This window comes from Copadichromis virginalis, linkage group LG5 (assembly GCF_057382275.1).
Source record: "Copadichromis virginalis isolate Kocher_CV1m ecotype Utaka linkage group LG5, C_Virginalis_male_GT1.1, whole genome shotgun sequence".
NCBI classification, from domain to species: Eukaryota; Metazoa; Chordata; class Actinopteri; order Cichliformes; family Cichlidae; genus Copadichromis; species Copadichromis virginalis.
The window spans coordinates 21,118,298-21,137,059 of NC_140622.1; the positions used below are offsets into that span (position 1 = coordinate 21,118,298).

Here is an 18,762-nt window from a genome sequence, read left to right on the forward strand (position 1 = left end):
TGCTAATGATGCATCGAAAAAAAACAAGAAAAAAAAACAACCCACATCAAGCATATTAATGTGCCTGTGAGCAGGTTTTCAAGAACCATATGAGTGCTTAGTAAGCTGCAGCAAGTGAAGAAAATCTACACAATGTGTATGACCTGATGCGTATTTTATGCATTCGTGCACCGGAAATAAATGTTCGATATCAGTGTAAGAGCGAGTAAAGAGTGTTTCAGAGACTGATGAGAGTGAGAATCAGGCGAGAGACCAGCAGTTTCATTTATGAGTACAGAGTAATCAAAGCCTATAAATACACAGGAGAAACCATATTAGTGCTTGTATGACGAGCTTCTCATACAATTACTACATCTGGTGTAAATATTTCTACAAAACCTCTAAAAAAAATCCTTGTATCCTTATCAGTCTGTCTGACAGTTTCAGGTTATGAAGCAACCATCTGGCCTGCACAATATAAAATCATCACTTTTGACAAATAAAATTAACACTTGTGATACATATATAAATATTCTGTGTATATTAGCTACAGTATACAGTTCCTTATAATTTCTGCTTTAAATGTACTTTTATTGTTATTGAACCACACACACCAAATATTACTGTTTTATAGTGGCACAAAGCAACAATTTGTCTTATTTATCTTTTAATAATGGAGCCTTAAGCCATTATTAAAGGCTCCATTATTAAAATGCATAAAAGAAATATGTGATGTTTTTTTTCCAAGATTATAGCTCTCTCACTAATTTGTTCACACAAAACAAAAGAAAAACAGGTGGCTCAAGATGTACTTAAAATAAATAGTTAAACAACACCAATGGCACATTTATACTTAAGCATAAGTGATTTTATACAATCACTTATGCTTAAAACATATACTGAATTGGCATTCATGATGGGAGGAAAAGCAAAACAATGAGCAGTCACTCACTTCATCTGCTTCACAATGGTGCTCTTCCCCGACTCCCCAGCACCTGCAGAGAGAACAAAAACAGGCAGAGGTTAAAAATATGCTCCTGTTAGCTGAGAAATGTAAACAGGCAGCCAGTAAGGCTGGCTCACATCTGGACCCTCGTCTTATCCCCTGCATAAGTCAGCTCTACAGTCTGAATTCAAACGGCAATGCAGGGATCTGTTAATTTCACAGCAGACACGTAATAGCCACTCTCAAGAAACTACTTTTATCGTAGTTAACATTTTAATGGAAATGTCTTGCACTGATAGGATATAGGCTTTTCTTATCCTCTACTATGTTTATTCTAACAGCCTGAGGCAACCAGAGAGAGCTCATCTGCCACAAGGAATCTAACACTACACGCAGACGTACACCCAGGGGTGCCTGTCAGTGCACTCTCTGCTCGTACTCGCCTGGGGTAAAGTCTTTATGGGATGACCCTCAAAATACACTGCTACGCAGCATGCACAATCAAGCCCCAGGGTAGGAATGGGCCAAGATACTTTCCACAGACAGCTGTCAGCTCCTACTCCTCCATGGTATACAAGTGAAGACACTAATAGATCACATGCAGTTCGCCTTTCAATAAAAACAGCTTACACAAACATCCAACGATTTAGATTAACTAAAGTCGCTTTGTGTGCGGTGTGTACTATGATTAAATATATGACCAAAAACCACAGCAATGTCTGAGTGGACAAAAGGTGAAATTGTGCTGTTGTTCAGCAGGATATTGCGACATTCTCAAATTTACGTTATCCTCATGGTTATGAGGCAACTTGCAATTCACACCATGATGGAGTATTCATGAGGCAACACAGTCTCTGCGGCACATTATGAAGAAATGGAAGAAAGATGGACTGTCCCTGGCTCTTTGAGTGTAAAGTAAAAATTACAAACTGATTCCGTATTTCAAATAACAATGATGCAGGTAGAATAAATAAAAATGTGGGGTGTTCACAACATTTTAATCGATTATTATTCTCAGAGTTCAGATCAAATACTTACACTTGAATAAATCATATTTGCTGTCATAGACTTTTCTTGTTTTATTTATGTTGTATAAGCTGAAGCAGTAGTATTTAGTAGTAGTTAATAGGGCTGGGCGATTGGGCGATATAAACGATATACGATAGACAATAGAGATTTTGACTATACCGCTCTATCGCGATAGCGTATGTTGATGATGTCATCAAGCTGCGCCTGTTTTGGTTGAAAGCATCGCAGCGGCTACAACCATTATCATCTGCAAATTATGCCAGCCGACAGTCATAGCAAAGAGATGAAGCACTTTTGAAATATGGGGAAAGCCAAAAACTGCGCTTCCTCCACTTCCGTAACATTGATTCATTAATGTTGAATTCTCTCACAGCTGTTCTATTCCCATGTTGTTGCAGTATATTAATAACTAACCTCGTATTGTGGATGAATAATCTCAGTTGTTCTCCTGACTGAAGTTTGGCCCGTGTATAGCATCCTGCTATGTGATTGCATTTGTCTATAACCACCAGAATCCTTCACGTTAACTTTTATCGAGTGGAAAAAAAGTTGGCGTTCATCCTCCATCTCCACTGTGCTAATGTTATGCTAACATAGCTGTGTCGCTAGCAATCACGTAGCACAACATTATATACCAGGTAGTCCAACTTCAGTAACCCTACAAACGGCACTGCTGTTTAGTTTTCTGTCTTCATTTATGTTGGAAGTGATAGCAGAGCTGTACGTTTTAATTGGTTTCAAAAATCTCTCAGTCAGAACATGCTATGAAATGTTTAGGTGGAAACTAGCGAGCTAACTCCTGTTAACTTCTAACTCTGTTAAATTTAATAAATTCTGTTTTCATGGATGTTAAACTTAATTGTTACACCTGGTAAAGCAGCAACGCTGATGATTTTATTAAAGATGAAAGAATTTAGACTGTTTTTAACTCTGTGTTCTTTTGGAGTTTTGGACCCAGATTACTCCGCGAAGCTCCTCACTGCGGCAGCCGTAATGCTCTGACAATCCATCAAGCAGTGCCGCTTACCAAAGTTGTACTAAAACATTTTTTAACAGATTTCTGCACGCCAAAATCGGTTCGAGGTCCTTAAGCACAACCAGAATTCATACATAAGGCACAATCTCGATTTTTGAGAAAATTAAAGGATTTTAAGTGTGCCCACTTAAATAGTGTGGAAAACACTTATACAGAAGAAAAGAATATATCGCGATATATATCGTTACCGCACGTGCTTCAAATTATACCGCAATATGTATTTTAGGCCATATCGCCCAGCCCTAGTAGTTAATAGGGATGGGTACCGGTATCGCACCAGTTCTAACATAAACGGTAGTAACCAGACCGAAAAGCAGCGCACATTTTGGTGCTTTATTTCGGTGCTTTTTTTCCGGTGCTTTTTTTTTCCTGAGCTGTGATACACTTCTAGCCAATCATTTTACGTTTCTGAGGATAGTAGGCGGGTCCAGGTACGTACGTTCTTTTAGAGCAGAGCTACAGATTAAAAATGCCCAAGGCGAAGCGTTCAAAAGTCTGGCTGTACTTCACAGCAAAATATGCAAACTCAGCAGCCTGCAACAAGTGCTTTAAGCTGATACTTTGATACAGTGCAAAGGAGGTAACACCTCGAATCTGATGAAAGACCTGGCGACGCAGAGCGTTTTTTTTTAAAGCCGAGAAATGCGCCGTATTTGATAGCTTGCTGCGAGACCTCACACCGGGCACATCTACTGCGGGTGGGTTGCCTGTTATTGGACCTGGAGTTAGCAACATCCCCCAAAAACCCGAAGAGGAGAGTCCTGGCCCCTAGCCCTGCCAGTGTAGCAGAAATGATGAGGATGATGATGCAGCAGCAGCCGTTCTTCTCTGCGGGAGTAGCTTAATGTTGTTCGTGTGTAATTTACGTTGAGTAGGCTAACCGCGTTATTACATTAATGCATTTAAGGTGAACTAGCAAACACTGTCGTAGTTACATGCGGCTGTCTTCTTGTTTGATGGCAGATACTCCCTTCACCCTGGCCTAAAAGGCTAAAATGACCAAAGAAAAAGTGGAAAACAGCAAAACATGAGAGGTTTTTGGACAAAGTTTGTGTTTTTTCCATTGATTAAGCACTGTTTCCAGCCAAGAGTGATACCATATATGCCCCATAGCTGCAGAAAAGGCTAACATTGTTATCTTTTTACAAAAGAAACAGCTGAACATGAGAGGTTTTTGGACCAATTTTGTGTTCTCCATTCTTTAAGCACCGGTTTGAGCACCGTTTAAGCACTGGCACAGTTTCAAAAGTACCGGTTTGGCACCAGTATCGGATAAAACCTAAACGATACCCATCCCTAGTAGTTATTTTAACTATATAGCAATAACAGGGCCCTCTTGGGAAAAAACACAGAGTTTATAAATCTGACTGACCAGAGCTGAGATAGCTAGCCTTTCTCTTACCACACCTACACACAGATTCTTCTGAAAGTAGTAAACAAGCACTTTGGAGTTTGACCTGTGAAGCTAAAACTGCTAACAGAAATGAGTAATGATGTCTGGCACATACCTTGATGCCACTGCTGCTTTGATTAACAAATAACTAGAAGCTTTTGATATCGTATAATACAAATACTTTCTGTGATAATTGCACTGATACTACCAATCCTGTTATTTTCACACAGCATACTTTGATCACCATGTCTCATTTTGAACTACACAAGTCCAGAAGACTGCAGATCCATAAACACAGAGACAAGTCATTCCCACATGCCATTTCAATACTAGTGCTAGGAAACATTTCATGAGTCAGTGCTGAATAGAGTGCCTCCACAGTTACCTATAACTTGTGACTGAATACACAAAATGTCAGACAATCCAACTGCCCCACATGCTAGACTTAGCCCCTTCTTTAAAAAAATATATTTTCAGTATACGCAAGGACATGAAACGACAAACAAATTGATGCATATACTTTAATTATATGAAGAAAATGCAGCAAGGGATCACACTGCTGGTGGAAAAGCAGCAGACGAGGAAAAGTGGAAAATAGGGGGAAAATAAATACTGTCCACTGCCTAGCAACTGGGCAATGTGCACGACAGTTGTGGTTGTGTCTGACTCATGGCAGAAAATGAGGAGAAAAACAACACAGAAGGGGAAACAGGACTGCCAGTGCCCAATGTCCAGTTTCATTTGAACAAGATCAGTCAGCTTTAGTGTTTAGCTTACTCTCACATGAGTATGTTAAAAACACACACAAACATACACACAATATAAAAGATGAAGAATGTTAGTGTGCATACATGCGTAGCTCATCTTGCTTGCACGAGTGTTGCTGAAGTAGGGCTTATTAGCATGAAGATGTGTAGTACTAGGAAAAGCAGCAGGGAATTTGTAAATCTCCCAGCAAGACTCAGGAAATTGTCTGATTACTGATGGGTTACCATGTGACTGGCAGAACCAACACAGAGATAGTACAAGGTGCCAGGAAGCCCACAGGATTAACTGGGGTCCAGCTGCAGCTGGATGAAGCTGAGGCCTGACCCGTACATCTCCCTGTATATAATCTGTGAATCTTTGAGCTTCTGTACCAACATTTCTTCAAAATGGTAGTAAAAACTGAATCGTACACTCATGTCTACAACCCAGCAGCAGCAGAAGTAGCACAACGAACCAGATTACAAATATCGAGAGCTGCACGACCAGCCAAAATGTTGAGACATCAACACACCATCATCTAACAAGCCCTTCGGAGACTGACTGAATTTCCAGATTTGGGGATGGGGTGGGCTGTCATTAATACATTTGTGTTAAAGGGAAATGATCCCAAATGACTGTGGTACTTTTTGGATGTATTCCCTTCACACATTACATCAGCACAAAAAGAAAAAAACTTCAATCAAGTCCCAGGTCGCCACAGAGAGAAGAACTTATAATCGCAGAAATGGAGAGAATGCATCAATTCCACCGGGTTATGTAAGACATCAAAAACAATCCATTTGTGCGTGTGGTTGCTCCAGGCCACCCAGTGAGTTTCATTAATTTAACTGTTAAAGAGCAGACAGAGATTAAGAAAAAACCATGTCATGTATAGGGACCCATTTGGTTTGTGATTTCTACTCAGTTAAAACCTAAATGAGTTTGCCTGTAATTGGGTATCTACCCTTTTTTGCAGATGAGCTGGTAGCTGCTTTATGTCATATTGGAATGAAATGCAATTACCTCTATTATCCTAAGGGAAACCTATCCGCTCTCTGTGTGCCAACAGGTGGTTTAATGTTTGGATACTTGTAGGTGTTAAATTAACCACACAGACAGTAATCCCCAAAGCATGAAGGGGAAACACTAATTATCTCTGCAGAACTTCACCTCACTAACACAGACTCCCTTGAGGGACAGTCATTGTATGTACAGCCTTTAAGTCTATTAGAGCCAAATTTGTCTCGGCAGGGAGAATGTGATGGTTCAAATGCACACAGCAGCACCACCACCTGCTACTGCCCAAAGAGTTGAGTTGGGTTGCAGTAATAGTATGGCTTATTAGCAGTCATTAGCTCCAAGCTACAGAGATTTCCTGAGGGCTAATTTGCAGATTAAGCCTCAAAAACAGATCCATTAGCTCATTTTTCCTCTCTTCTTAACCTAGGAACCTATGGGTTGACAAGATTTTAGTTTTCTTATGCAGAGACAGGGTCTTAGAGGGGAAAAAACAACAACAAAAATCAAAGCTCTATCCACCCCCCACATTTGACCAGCAATGAAACATGACGAGAGGAATGACTCTAATGTTTCTGTGAGAATTCCCGGCATGCCCACACCATCTCTACAGTTTTGTCGTTTGGGTGAAGCAAGAAGAAACAGACAAGTCTAGACAACACAAGAAAGAAAATGAAAGGTTCTTCCTGCTGTTGTTTTAAGATTCAACTGCCTGATATGATGAACTTTTATGCACTGTGTCATCAGCACTATTTTAATGCTAGAAATGAATCGCGTTGAAAATGAAACTAGTTTCAAAGACCCACCTCCCATGGCATTAAAGTTTTTATGCTATGTATTTGAATAGATGTGCATGTGTTTGGAGCAAGTGTGATCTATCCCGGTGGGACTGGGAGCAGGACAAAGACAGCAGTGTGGGTCCCTGCTAGCTGAGAACACAGGCCCGCTGTTGATGTTTAAGATGCGACCACTGCAATCAGTGCTATAGCTCACACAAGTTACTCACACTGCACCACTTCCTTTCACTCAGCATGACAACTTACTTGGGCAGCCATAGCCTTTCTCCAGCAAAAACATGACAAAAGGTAAATCTCAACAGACAACAGGCACTTAAGAGTCAAAACAGACAATATTGAACTCCCTTTTACCTTCTTATTGTACAACCAAGTCCCCTAAACTTTCCTTACTAAGCACTGAACACAAAAACTGGGCTGGGAGGAAATCCAGCAACTGCTCTTAGATGAAAATTATGTCTGAGGGACATTTTGGTCAGTACAATCCGGTTGTTAAGTCTGACGTCACTAGCCGTGTCTGGGCCTAAACTCTGCTGCAGGTCCATATATCAAACGATCACTATGGCATTACTGAGAGTTGAAAAACTGTCTAAAGTCTTTCATCTTTAATAAAATGATCAGCGCTCTGCTCTACCAGGTGTAACAATTGAGTTTAACATCCAGGCATCCATGAAAACGGAATTTATGACATTTAACGAGTTAGAAGTTAGCAGAAAGTTAGCTCGCTAGCTTCTATCTAAATACAATATAGCATGTCCTGACTGCGGGGTTTTGGAAACAAATTAAAACGTACAGCTCTGTTATCACTTCCAACATAAATGAAGACAGAAAACTAAACAGCAGTGACGTTTGTAGGGTTACTGAAGTTTGGCTAGCTGGTATATAATGATGTGCTACGTGACCGCTAGCGACACAGCTATGTTAGCATAATATAAACAAGCTAACTTTTTTTCCACTCGATAAAAGTTAACGTGAGTATTCTCGGTGGTCAGGAACAAATGTAATCGCATGGCAGGATGCTGTAAAAGGACCAAACTTCAGCCAGGAGAACAACTGAGATAATCCATCCACAATACGAGGTTAGTCATTCATATACTGCTGCATGGGCTGGGCTGTAGTTACATCCTAAGGTTTTAAAAACTGAGCTTAAATAAATGATTAGCGGTAATAAAAGCCGAGGGAGGTCAGCAGTGATCACTGACTGTTTTAGGAGCTTTTTGAGATTAAATAGAAGAAAATACAAAACATTAAACATGTTAACAACACAAAAGCCATATTAAACGCAGACTACTTTAGGACCGGAAGTAGGATTCGTCACGTCATCACTTAACGACCGGATATGAGGGGGTGTACTCACTTTGGATTTTTGTTATTAGAGTGAAAAAGAGAAAAGAAATTCTGATGTGGTTTACATGGAAAATAAATACAAATAAATCAAATTTTCTAGTATATTTGGACATGATATGAATAGAAGATTTTTTTAACACTTGCATTTAGATTTTCTATCTTCCTGGCTGACACCAGAGTTACAATAACCCACACTATGGATTATTATGCCTGCACTTCAAACACCACTTTGATATAATATATTCCAATTAAAGTTTCATAAAGGCAGTTTTTCTTGCAGTCATTTTGTGCTGCATTGCTTTTAACTGTATACTGTGCGTGCTTATGATATTGTGAACACTACTGAAGCTGTATGTTTCCTGGAGGTTTTAAGCAGCTTTTACAAACTGTTAAAAATATTTAAAACATACTGTTGTTGTGTAATGAGACTGTTTTCTAACCATCTTGACAATTTGTATTAAACCCTTAGGCACACAAGAAGAAAAGAAAAAACAACCGTAGCTGCCGCAAAATAACTAGAGCAAAAGAATACATATACATTAAGTCTGGCTTATTTTTCCACTGAATTTACAATGGCCCTATGGTCAATCCTGTCCCCAAGTCAGAACTGAGCTGATGAATAAATCAATATGTGACCCCTTGGTGACTGGCTGATCCATGGAAATCTATTTCAACCCTCAAGATAATAGAGGCAAACATTGGATGTCATAAGGCTTCAAATCAATATCCACTTAGAGCAACTGAGACTTAATACTGTTTAGCACACTATGCCATTTTTTCATTATATTTGCTTGGTGCTGATAAATACTGGCTGCAGCCTTGTCTGCACTTTGACTCACTTGAGACTTCTAACAATTTATTTTTCCTCGCTTTCCACAGTCTGAGATATACAGATGCACAAATAGCACAAGACGTGTGAATTCTCACAATTTCCTTACTAATATCTAAACATATAGTACATCACACGAAACAGCAGAAACAGAAAGTAAGTAATAAAACAGCTTATGACAGTGTACACTAAAGCAATAAAGTGAGCAATAGGACCTCAAAGAAACCGAAGTAGAGAAGGGCAGAGTTAGATGGGGGAAGATAAAACCAACACACCCTGAACTCTTGGATGTACATGGAGCTTTTATACAACAAAATATTCATTGTCCCCTCCCCAACTCATAACTAATTTCTCCCTCTTCTACAATCAAATTTATTTTATATTCCACCACTTCTCAGACTCTTCCTCCCACTGTCCTCAGCCGCCTACACACCAACAGTGAGTGGCCCTATGCCGCCTGCGCCTCTCAGCTACATGTTAAGAAATGTGCCAATGTAGAAACCTGACGACTTCAACAATGCACGTGCCACTTCCTATTCTCAAAACTAGTCAAGAAGGAAATGGAAGCAGCTTGCATGAACATGTGTAAGCTGTAGAACACAAAAACACACACACACACAGATATACCCATACATATCTGCCTGTTTGAAAGACGGGGACAGCGATTTGGTCTCATCCGACAGATGGCTACAACGCCTCGGGCAAAGAGCACGTCTGGACAGCACACTGACAACTGCTGCCATGAATTAGAGAAGACCAATTCCACTCCCTGCATGTATGCTGACTGAATGATCAGGGTGGACGATGAAAATGTTTGATTAAAATTTTACAAACATGCAAGTTCTATTACGCAATTACTATCCACAGTAACAAGCAAAAATCCATTAATCATTAAAAGCCTCCCAATAAAAAGTCTTAATCTTTTCCTCAATGACAAAACCGCCATAATAATAAGGTGAAGAGCTGCAAAACCTCAGCTCTCCAACAATATGACTGCAACAATATTTTCTATGGAAAACCCCCTGCGCTGTGCCTGCAGTAATGATCTGTTCAGGGTTAAAATTGATTAATCATTAACATCACCGACTCTAGAGGCAGAAAAAGAAAGCAATAATTTTCAAATGTAATGCATTTGATAAGGGAACCATAAACACAGAAAATAAAAGAACAGAGCTTGAAGCACTTTGTGGTGGTTGCAACTCTAAAGTAATTAGTCACAATGGAACCACATATATAATATGCCTCTAGAGGAATTAGGAAGGGTAAAGAATAAGTAAGGCATATCAGAGGACTCAAGAGAGCCCAGGAGAGAAAAGAACGAAGCCTTTATAATAGATGGCAGATGAAATCTATTAAAATTTCAAGTAGGTAGTCTCTGTGCGGCTCATCATAAATATCTGCTTTGTTTTCATATCAGACTCTAGCCTGAGACACACTGAATAGTCACAAAGCAATTCCCTTACTTGAAAGTAAGGATGCTGCACAGACAGCCCCGTGCCTTCAGTAGAAGACTGAGATGTAAAAAGCTGCTCTAGGAGAAAATGAAAATAAGAGACAGGATAAAAACACAAAGGTAGGCTGAGATATGTCTGAGAGGAGATCAAAACTGACACTTGTAGGAACAGTCAGCCTTGAAAGTGTATTAGGAGAGCATTGTTCTGAGAAGCTAGGGGGACATCTGGAGCAAAATATTTCTGTCTCCTTGCTCACTCTGAGGATGTAGTGAACAAAAACACACAGAAGGAAACAGCAGCTGGTTTTACGACAGACTGACAAGTCCCAGCTAACATTTTTGACACTTAGATCCCCCCAGCAGATACTTCACAACTACAGCTGATAATAGCAGGTTAAACAAATGTTTCCATCTTATTTCCCTGCAAAAGTATGTATGTATACATACATTCATACATATGTGTGTGTGTATATATATATATATATATATATACACATATATATATACATATATATATATACACACACACATATATATACATATATATATATATATATATATACACACATATATATATGTATATATATATGTATATATATATATATATGTATGTATATATATATATATATATATATGTATATGTATATATATATATATGTATATATGTATATGTATATATATATATATGTATATGTATATATATATATATATATATATGTATATATATATATATATATGTATATATATATATATATGTATATATATATATATATATATATATATATATATATATATATATATATATATATATATATATATATATATATATATATATATATATATATATATGTATATATATATATATATATGTATATATATATATATATATATATATATATATATATATATATATGTATATATATATATATGTATATGTGTATATATATTAGAGATGGCACGATACCACTTTTTTATGTCCGATACCGATACCGATATCATAAATTTGGATATCTGCCGATACCGATATGAATCCGATATAGTGTTTTTTAATCAACAAAACTGTTTTTTAAAATATCTTGCTGCATTTTGCAAGTCTGCAAGTTCATACTCAAGTTTAAAACAACAACTACACTAAAGCTATTCTGTTATACCTGTATACAAAAAAAATATTTCATAGTTCAGCAATACTGATCAATCTAATAAACTTAGACCTACACCATCCTCCCTATTCTGGTATTTTAAAGAGTACTTAGCGTAAATATTAAGCAACCTAACTAATAGGGTTCCAACTCCCAGCAACAACAAAAATAAATAAATAAAAAATAGGGAACCACCCCTCACGCTCCACCTCATGATGCTTAATCAACGTAATCAACCTTAATTTGATGCAGTGTGAAAAAAAATGCACAGAAATCAATTATTTTTCAAGAAATATTAAATAGATTCAACATCTTTCTTCAACAAAATTGCAGACTGCACAGATGGTACCTTCCCAAAGGAAAATGTACTATAGCTTACTAGGGTATATATATTAGACTTAATAGTCACTATATACAGTAATTGACTTCTATTCATTTTACATCAAATTAAAACTTTGGGTGTCAGATAATTATTTATTAAAAGCTAGACATTTTAAATGAGAATAAGAAAGAAAAGTATGTCTTTGTGCCCCCTTTTCCCAGTTAATGCCCTATCGGCCCCCCTGGCTAAACTTTGCTAGATCCGCCCCTGCACAGTTACCAGCCGTCAGCTACGTAGAAAAAGATCCTGGTGTAGAAAGTAATATTAAATAAATTCTAACAACAGCTTATCAAGCTTAAACGTGCTGCTGTTGTTCAGCCGCTGGTTTCCTCTTTCTGGTGCAAAGTGGGCCAAAAACAAACAAGAGAGACGGACTCACAACAGAAAAGCCGATCAGCTGATCATTAGCAGTTTCACGATTGAAGTAGCAGCCGGAGAGCGAGAGGCAGTCGCTCGTTAAGCTTAACGTGGGAATGCTTTACAAACATTCAGAGATGGACTTACACACTTGCTTTACTTCTCTCGGGGATAACTTTGTCGGAGATGAAATGCCAGGTTGCTAGCGAAGCTCCACATGCTATCCAGACCACCGACAGGTCCGCATGCCACAGCTGCTCTATCACGTGATGCATACTGCTCCGACGTTCTGAGGCGAGTTACGGCGTGTTGCAAGTTTTGTGAGGTGCTTTCGTGATATTTAATGGATCGGATTACATTTTTTTATTTTTCTCCGATATCCGATCCAGTAATTTAGGTCAGTATCGGACCGATACCGATACGTAATATCGGATCGGTCCATCTCTAATATATATATATGTATATGTGTATATATATATGTATATGTGTATATATATATGTATATATATATATATATATATATATACACACACACATATACACATATATACACACATATACATATACATATATACACACATATACATATACATATATATACACACATATACATATATATACACACATATACATATATATACACACATATACATATACATACACACATATACATATACATACACACACACACACACACACACACACACACACACACACACACACACACACACACACACACACACACACACACACACACACACACATTTTTTTTTAAATCCCATAGTGCATCATTAAAACAATTCCAAGATGATGGTGTCTGAGAAGAAATATGATGTGCTCTTGCACAAAAAAATCCATTAGTTCTTTGCCTCCATGTCCAGCTTTATTCAATACACTATCTAAAAACAATTGTCTCAATTCCTCTAGCAACAGTCAACACGCACGCACACACACACGGATTTAAAACAATTCTAATCTGCTGGAGGAGGAATTATCTCTATAAACCATCTGTATTGCAGTTTGTAGGGTTGTGAAGCAGAGGGTCTGCTGAGACTAGCAGAAGTAAGAAGTGCTCTGTGACACATGTGGGACAAACCTAGCAGAGGTCAAGAGAAGTGCCTGTTTGAAAGGCACTGATAAAACAGTGAGATGAGTGCAACGGCAAACCATTAATCACTGGAGAGGATCAACTCAGGAGAGTGAAACATGACTAAAGGAGCTGTAGAGGAGGGAGAGGAGCAGACAGCCTTTACAGACTATGATGGACGACCAGAGCACCGGGTGGGTGGGACATGGTTGCCCCTGGCCTTAACTTCTAATGAATGAAACAACCTTGAAATCCCCAACATCCTGTAGCAGACAACAAGTGTATTTAAAAAATAAAATAAAATAAAAAAGGAAGCTCAAGTTAGCCAAACTCCAATCTGAGTCAGCCAATATTTGTTACAAATGTGTGTCCTATGCTCACCTTTTTGCCAACTGTCTCTCCTGCTTTTCAGTTAGCTGATTAAAATGTTGCGATTAACAGTGAACTGGCATAGAGAAGTGTCAAACTAATCAAGAATGTCAGTAACGTTATTGGTAAAATATTTCAGAAACTTGTTTCCACAGGACTGGCATTTGGAGGGCCATTTTTATTGATTTTAAAAGTATTCTGGGATTATGACATGTGACGAGTTGCAAAAGATAGGTTTCCCTCACTTCCTTGAATTTAGCTGGTAAGACAACATCAGGTTCTTCCAAGTACTGAGGGAAGCATTTAATTTATTCTTTTCTCCACTTCCTCTCAGCCTTTCTGCGTTTCCTCTTTAAAATTCCTAATTCCTCAGTTAATGAGGGAAGAGCCTTACCTTAAAAATTTTCAAACCTGACTGGAGATATAGACTCCAAAGCACTTGAGGTTCACCTGCTCAACCAGTAAGCTGCGAGCTCTAACCAGAACCTGCAGCAAGTGGAGAAATGAATCACATGCCAATATGCCAAGATCACCAAGGCCCAGAGCAGAGCATAGATTCTTGTGTGTGGCCAGCTGTAGTTAAAAACAGAGTTGGAGTCCATCAGGAGTCATCAGCAGAAGCTGAGATTCCCTGGAAAAGCAAGTACAAAAGCTGAGGCTGAGTGACAGACTGTTAAGGGAACTGTAATTGATATAAACAATTCATCCATATGAAGGACTCTCAAAAATCACACTCGTATCAAGAGGGGAGTGATGGTGGAAACTACTAAATCTGCCATCCTGTTAAGAATACTACTCACATGTGTTTTCAATACCTGGTATATGTTATGCCTCCTTGGCCTTCTCCTTTGCCATCATTATATAAATAATGAAGTTCATTTTCAGTCAACACGTCAGGATTTATTTATTTTTTTACAGCTCTGTAACAATAAGTAAGTTGTGGAAGTTTTATGTATATACTGATGTATTTAAAAAAAAAAAAAAAAAAGACAGTGGAACATATTGTTTAGACATGTCCTGAATGATATTATGACGATTTCTGCTACTTCACATTCACAGTGCTCTCACAGTAGGAGCATCTCCACACCATTATTATTTGAGCTTCAGTTTCACTTCAAGCTGCCAAACAAAGCTGGGAGCTCAGTGTCTCTTCCTGGCATTAGCATTCCACAGTCATACCAGCTTTAGCCTCACAATGGTGAGGATGAACAATTGGAAGCACTTTTGTATTGGATACAGCTGAATCACAGCTGATTTGTACTACTTATCCTTCACACTCACACTGAACACTACACTGAGAAAAATGTGCCTTTTTTACAATAACCTGGATAAAATGAAGGCAAACATGAACGCATATCGTCCAGCTACATCTACTGCATCACGGGCTTATGCATTATAAAAATATCCATTACCTTCCTGCCGTGTTGCACTAATCTTTTTACACACACACACACACACACACACACACACACACACACACACACACACACACACACACACACACACACACACACACACACACACACACACACACACACACACACACACAGAGAAAAGTTCAATGAATTATGGATTTGTGTATCAAAACATAAGCTGTGAGCTGTAGATGTCGAATGATATAAACATTTGGAATGAAACAGGCTTTGTGACAAAAGCAAACATTAAAGCCATGAAATTAAAAGTTTCTTATATATTGTTCTGATATAATATGTAATGTAGCTGCAGACCTAGAGGTAACTGTACGCATGTATGCATGTGTTTTAATTTTATATTAATTGAATAAGTATGGCCAAATAGTTACCATGGGAAGATTCTTAACAAATTCAATAGCAAAGAGCTCAAAACATGCCTCAATTCCTCTGTATGTTGCTTAATAAAGTACACCAATATAATATTATGATCATTGTTGAATTTCTGATGGAATTCAACAGAGGAATAGGTACGTCTTTCTGCTTCAGTAGTCTTGCATATCTTTGGCATTCTGCATGAATAAGAAGATGCCGACACATCAAACACCTTTACAAACAAACAGGTGCCTTATCCAACCAAGGACAGGTGAATTTAAAATCATACATTTCTAACTTTTGTCCATCCATGTTGTCCCTCAAGTACTTTCTTTATAATTTTGTTCTTCCCTCAAAGGGACAATCTTGTGTTATAAGTCTGATCAACAAAACAAAGTATGCCTGGATTTGCTGTTGTACTACAGTAACAATTAGAAACCACCATCTCCAGCTTTCTTTGTGTCAACTTAAAATCACATTTACGACAGTAAACTTTACAATACACTACAATACACTATTTTGACATTTTCTAACATAAGGAGACATTGATATCTGGGGCCTGGATCTCCTCCATACCTGCTTCATACCCTGGTGGACGGGGCTATGGCTCCCCACACTCCCTAGCAGATCGTTACATGGAGAAACCTTTGGAATACAAGCATGCTGATCCACACAGGTATGCACACAGGTGTTCACAGACGCGGACTACACCTTTCTTGGCTGCTGCCTCAAAGCACATTGTGCGCTGTCTATCTTGCGTGCTGCACAATATCGTTTATTATTTAGTATCTACTGTTATCTACTGCTAGCTAGTTTATTGTGATGGTGCTGTTTTTTTTATTATGTTGCTCTTTGTTGTTTGCTTTCTCTTCTGTTTTTTTTCTCCATACAGGTGATCCAGGTGTTTTGTTTGTTTGGTTTTTTTCTTTCTTTCTTCCCCCCCTTCTCACCGTCTCTTCTCCCCTTTGGTTTTCTTTCTCTCCCTCTCTTTCTTTCATTCTTTCTCCCTGTCCTATCCCCCAGTCATGTCTGTCCCGTTTGTAGCAACCGAAAATAAAATAAATTCATAATTATAATAAAGGTCAATCAAATGGACCAGTATGGCAAGGCCATGATGATCCACTTGGTAAAATAAATCTGCTTGGCATCTTTCTTGGCCTTAAGACAACAATTCTGATGGCTAAAGATCCAAACGGGACACAAAAAAAAAAACAAAAAACAAAAAAAAAACATAAGGAGACATTTACTTTTTTAATTTCAGTCATGGCACCTCATCTTTTTATGCCGTCTGTACTCGATGCAAGTCTTTTACACATAAGGTCAGAATTTTTAGGAGTATCCGCCTTTGTGCGGACATGGTAGACCACAAAAATCATCAGCCTCCAGTCTGGTCCAGGATAATTACTCTAAACTGAAAGGCCATCGATCAAAGAGCAAACGAGGCGAGCAAGGCTGCCTGTGACGCCTGACCCTCTCACAGGCCTAGAAATCAGAGGCTGTCCTGGCCTTGAAGCCTTCAGACATGAAAGGCCCGATCAGACCGATGCATCCGACGTTGCCAAAGCAAACATCATCACTCAGCTTTTCATCCTACATTTAAACGTTGCACCAACTTTGCATCCAATTTAAACTATAAAGTAAACAACTCAATAAATAGACTAAAACTGTATTTAATAATGTGGAATACAGTGAAATGACTAAAGAGTCCTGTAGACCTGTAGAGAAAAAAAAAGGGAAAAAAAAGAAAAAGAAAGGAAACTCAGTCATAAAAGGCCTTGATCAGATTTTGTGCTAATGCAAAGTATCAAAGATAAGTTCTTCTGACGTTTCGTCTTATACACACAAACACCAAGGTCTGCGCATTGTAAACTTTGATGGTTAAGAAATGAAACTGGAGGTATTTTGTCAAAATCCTGCAAGTTTTGTAAATGCTTTGATTCATGAAAATTTTGTGTGCAAGTTGTGTAAAAAGTGGCATATACCCACTCCACTAGAGCAAAGAATAATCCCATTTAGTATAGGCATGTAGGGGACGTAAACTGGTACTACTGGTGCACTTTAAAAATTAACCACACTATTATTTCATACTTTTATGGCAGTAAATCTATTTCCCTACCGTGCTTAATCATCTGGGAAATCAGTTGCTAAGAACATCCCTAATGAAAAATCAGAGAAAATTATTTGAACAGCTGGGTCAGAAGACTGTTTAGAGACTCGTATTCCTGCCGTGCTACTTGCTGCCAATCACTTAATGATGCCAATTTAGTCATAAAGCACACTTTCATTGTTTCCTCCACTGCTTTTAGCACAGTCTTCAAAGATTCTTTTGTCAGAGTTCAAATGCATAACAAAATACTCAGCTTCACATTTAAAAACTGTTCTGAAAAAGCCTGTGGCTCATCAAGCAAACTAATAATGTACTGTGTCTCTTATAATAAGCTAAATGAAGCAGTGAATAGGATGTAAAAATTAGAAGAGGGCCAATAGTAGCTGCAATTAACCACAGGAAAAAGACAGGAAGTTTATTCCATCTCTGAGTCACTATGGCAACCTTAACTTGCAAGTTCAAAAAAAGCACAGGAAATGAAAAGAGGAGGGGTGAAATGTGAGGTTCTCTCAACGGTTTACACATTTTCTTCAGAGCATACCAGCTGAAACTTGCTTAGCTGACACATTTCACTGAATGAAAGAATTCAATCCACCTCACCCCATTATGAAGCCAAATGCTGTTCCTGGCCTCAACGTTACACTGATCTGATTTTGCTAAACAAAAAGACAACATTTTCAGTGTCTGGTGAATTAAAAAGTTCTGTTGTAAAATACTGTTGGCACTGTAGGTTTGACTGGGAGGTTCACTAGGCACAGTCGCTCCTGAAAAATTTAATATTTTTAGTAGTACCAACCCCCCTGCCTCCAATTATTGCAAGCTGAATGTCTGCAGCACCTGAAAGTAATTGCACACAAGTGCATTTAGATTTCTGAATCAGTATTGTACCTACCTACTGACCTCAGAGGATGTGGAAATTGCTTTGAGACGTCATCATGCAGACTCAAGCAACAGAGAGATACCACTA

At 38.3% G+C, this 18,762-nt stretch overlaps 1 protein-coding gene across 1 annotated transcript in view; it reads right to left on the reverse strand.

The window, feature by feature from the left end:
- LOC146709597 (guanine nucleotide-binding protein G(i) subunit alpha-2-like) overlaps positions 1-18,762 on the reverse strand; it is a 62,412-nt gene that overhangs the window by 14,275 nt on the left and 29,375 nt on the right. The window contains exon 2 of the mRNA XM_085456638.1: positions 932-974. Coding sequence (XP_085312764.1) covers positions 932-974 — 43 coding nt within the window. The remainder of the gene's footprint in view (positions 1-931; positions 975-18,762) is intronic.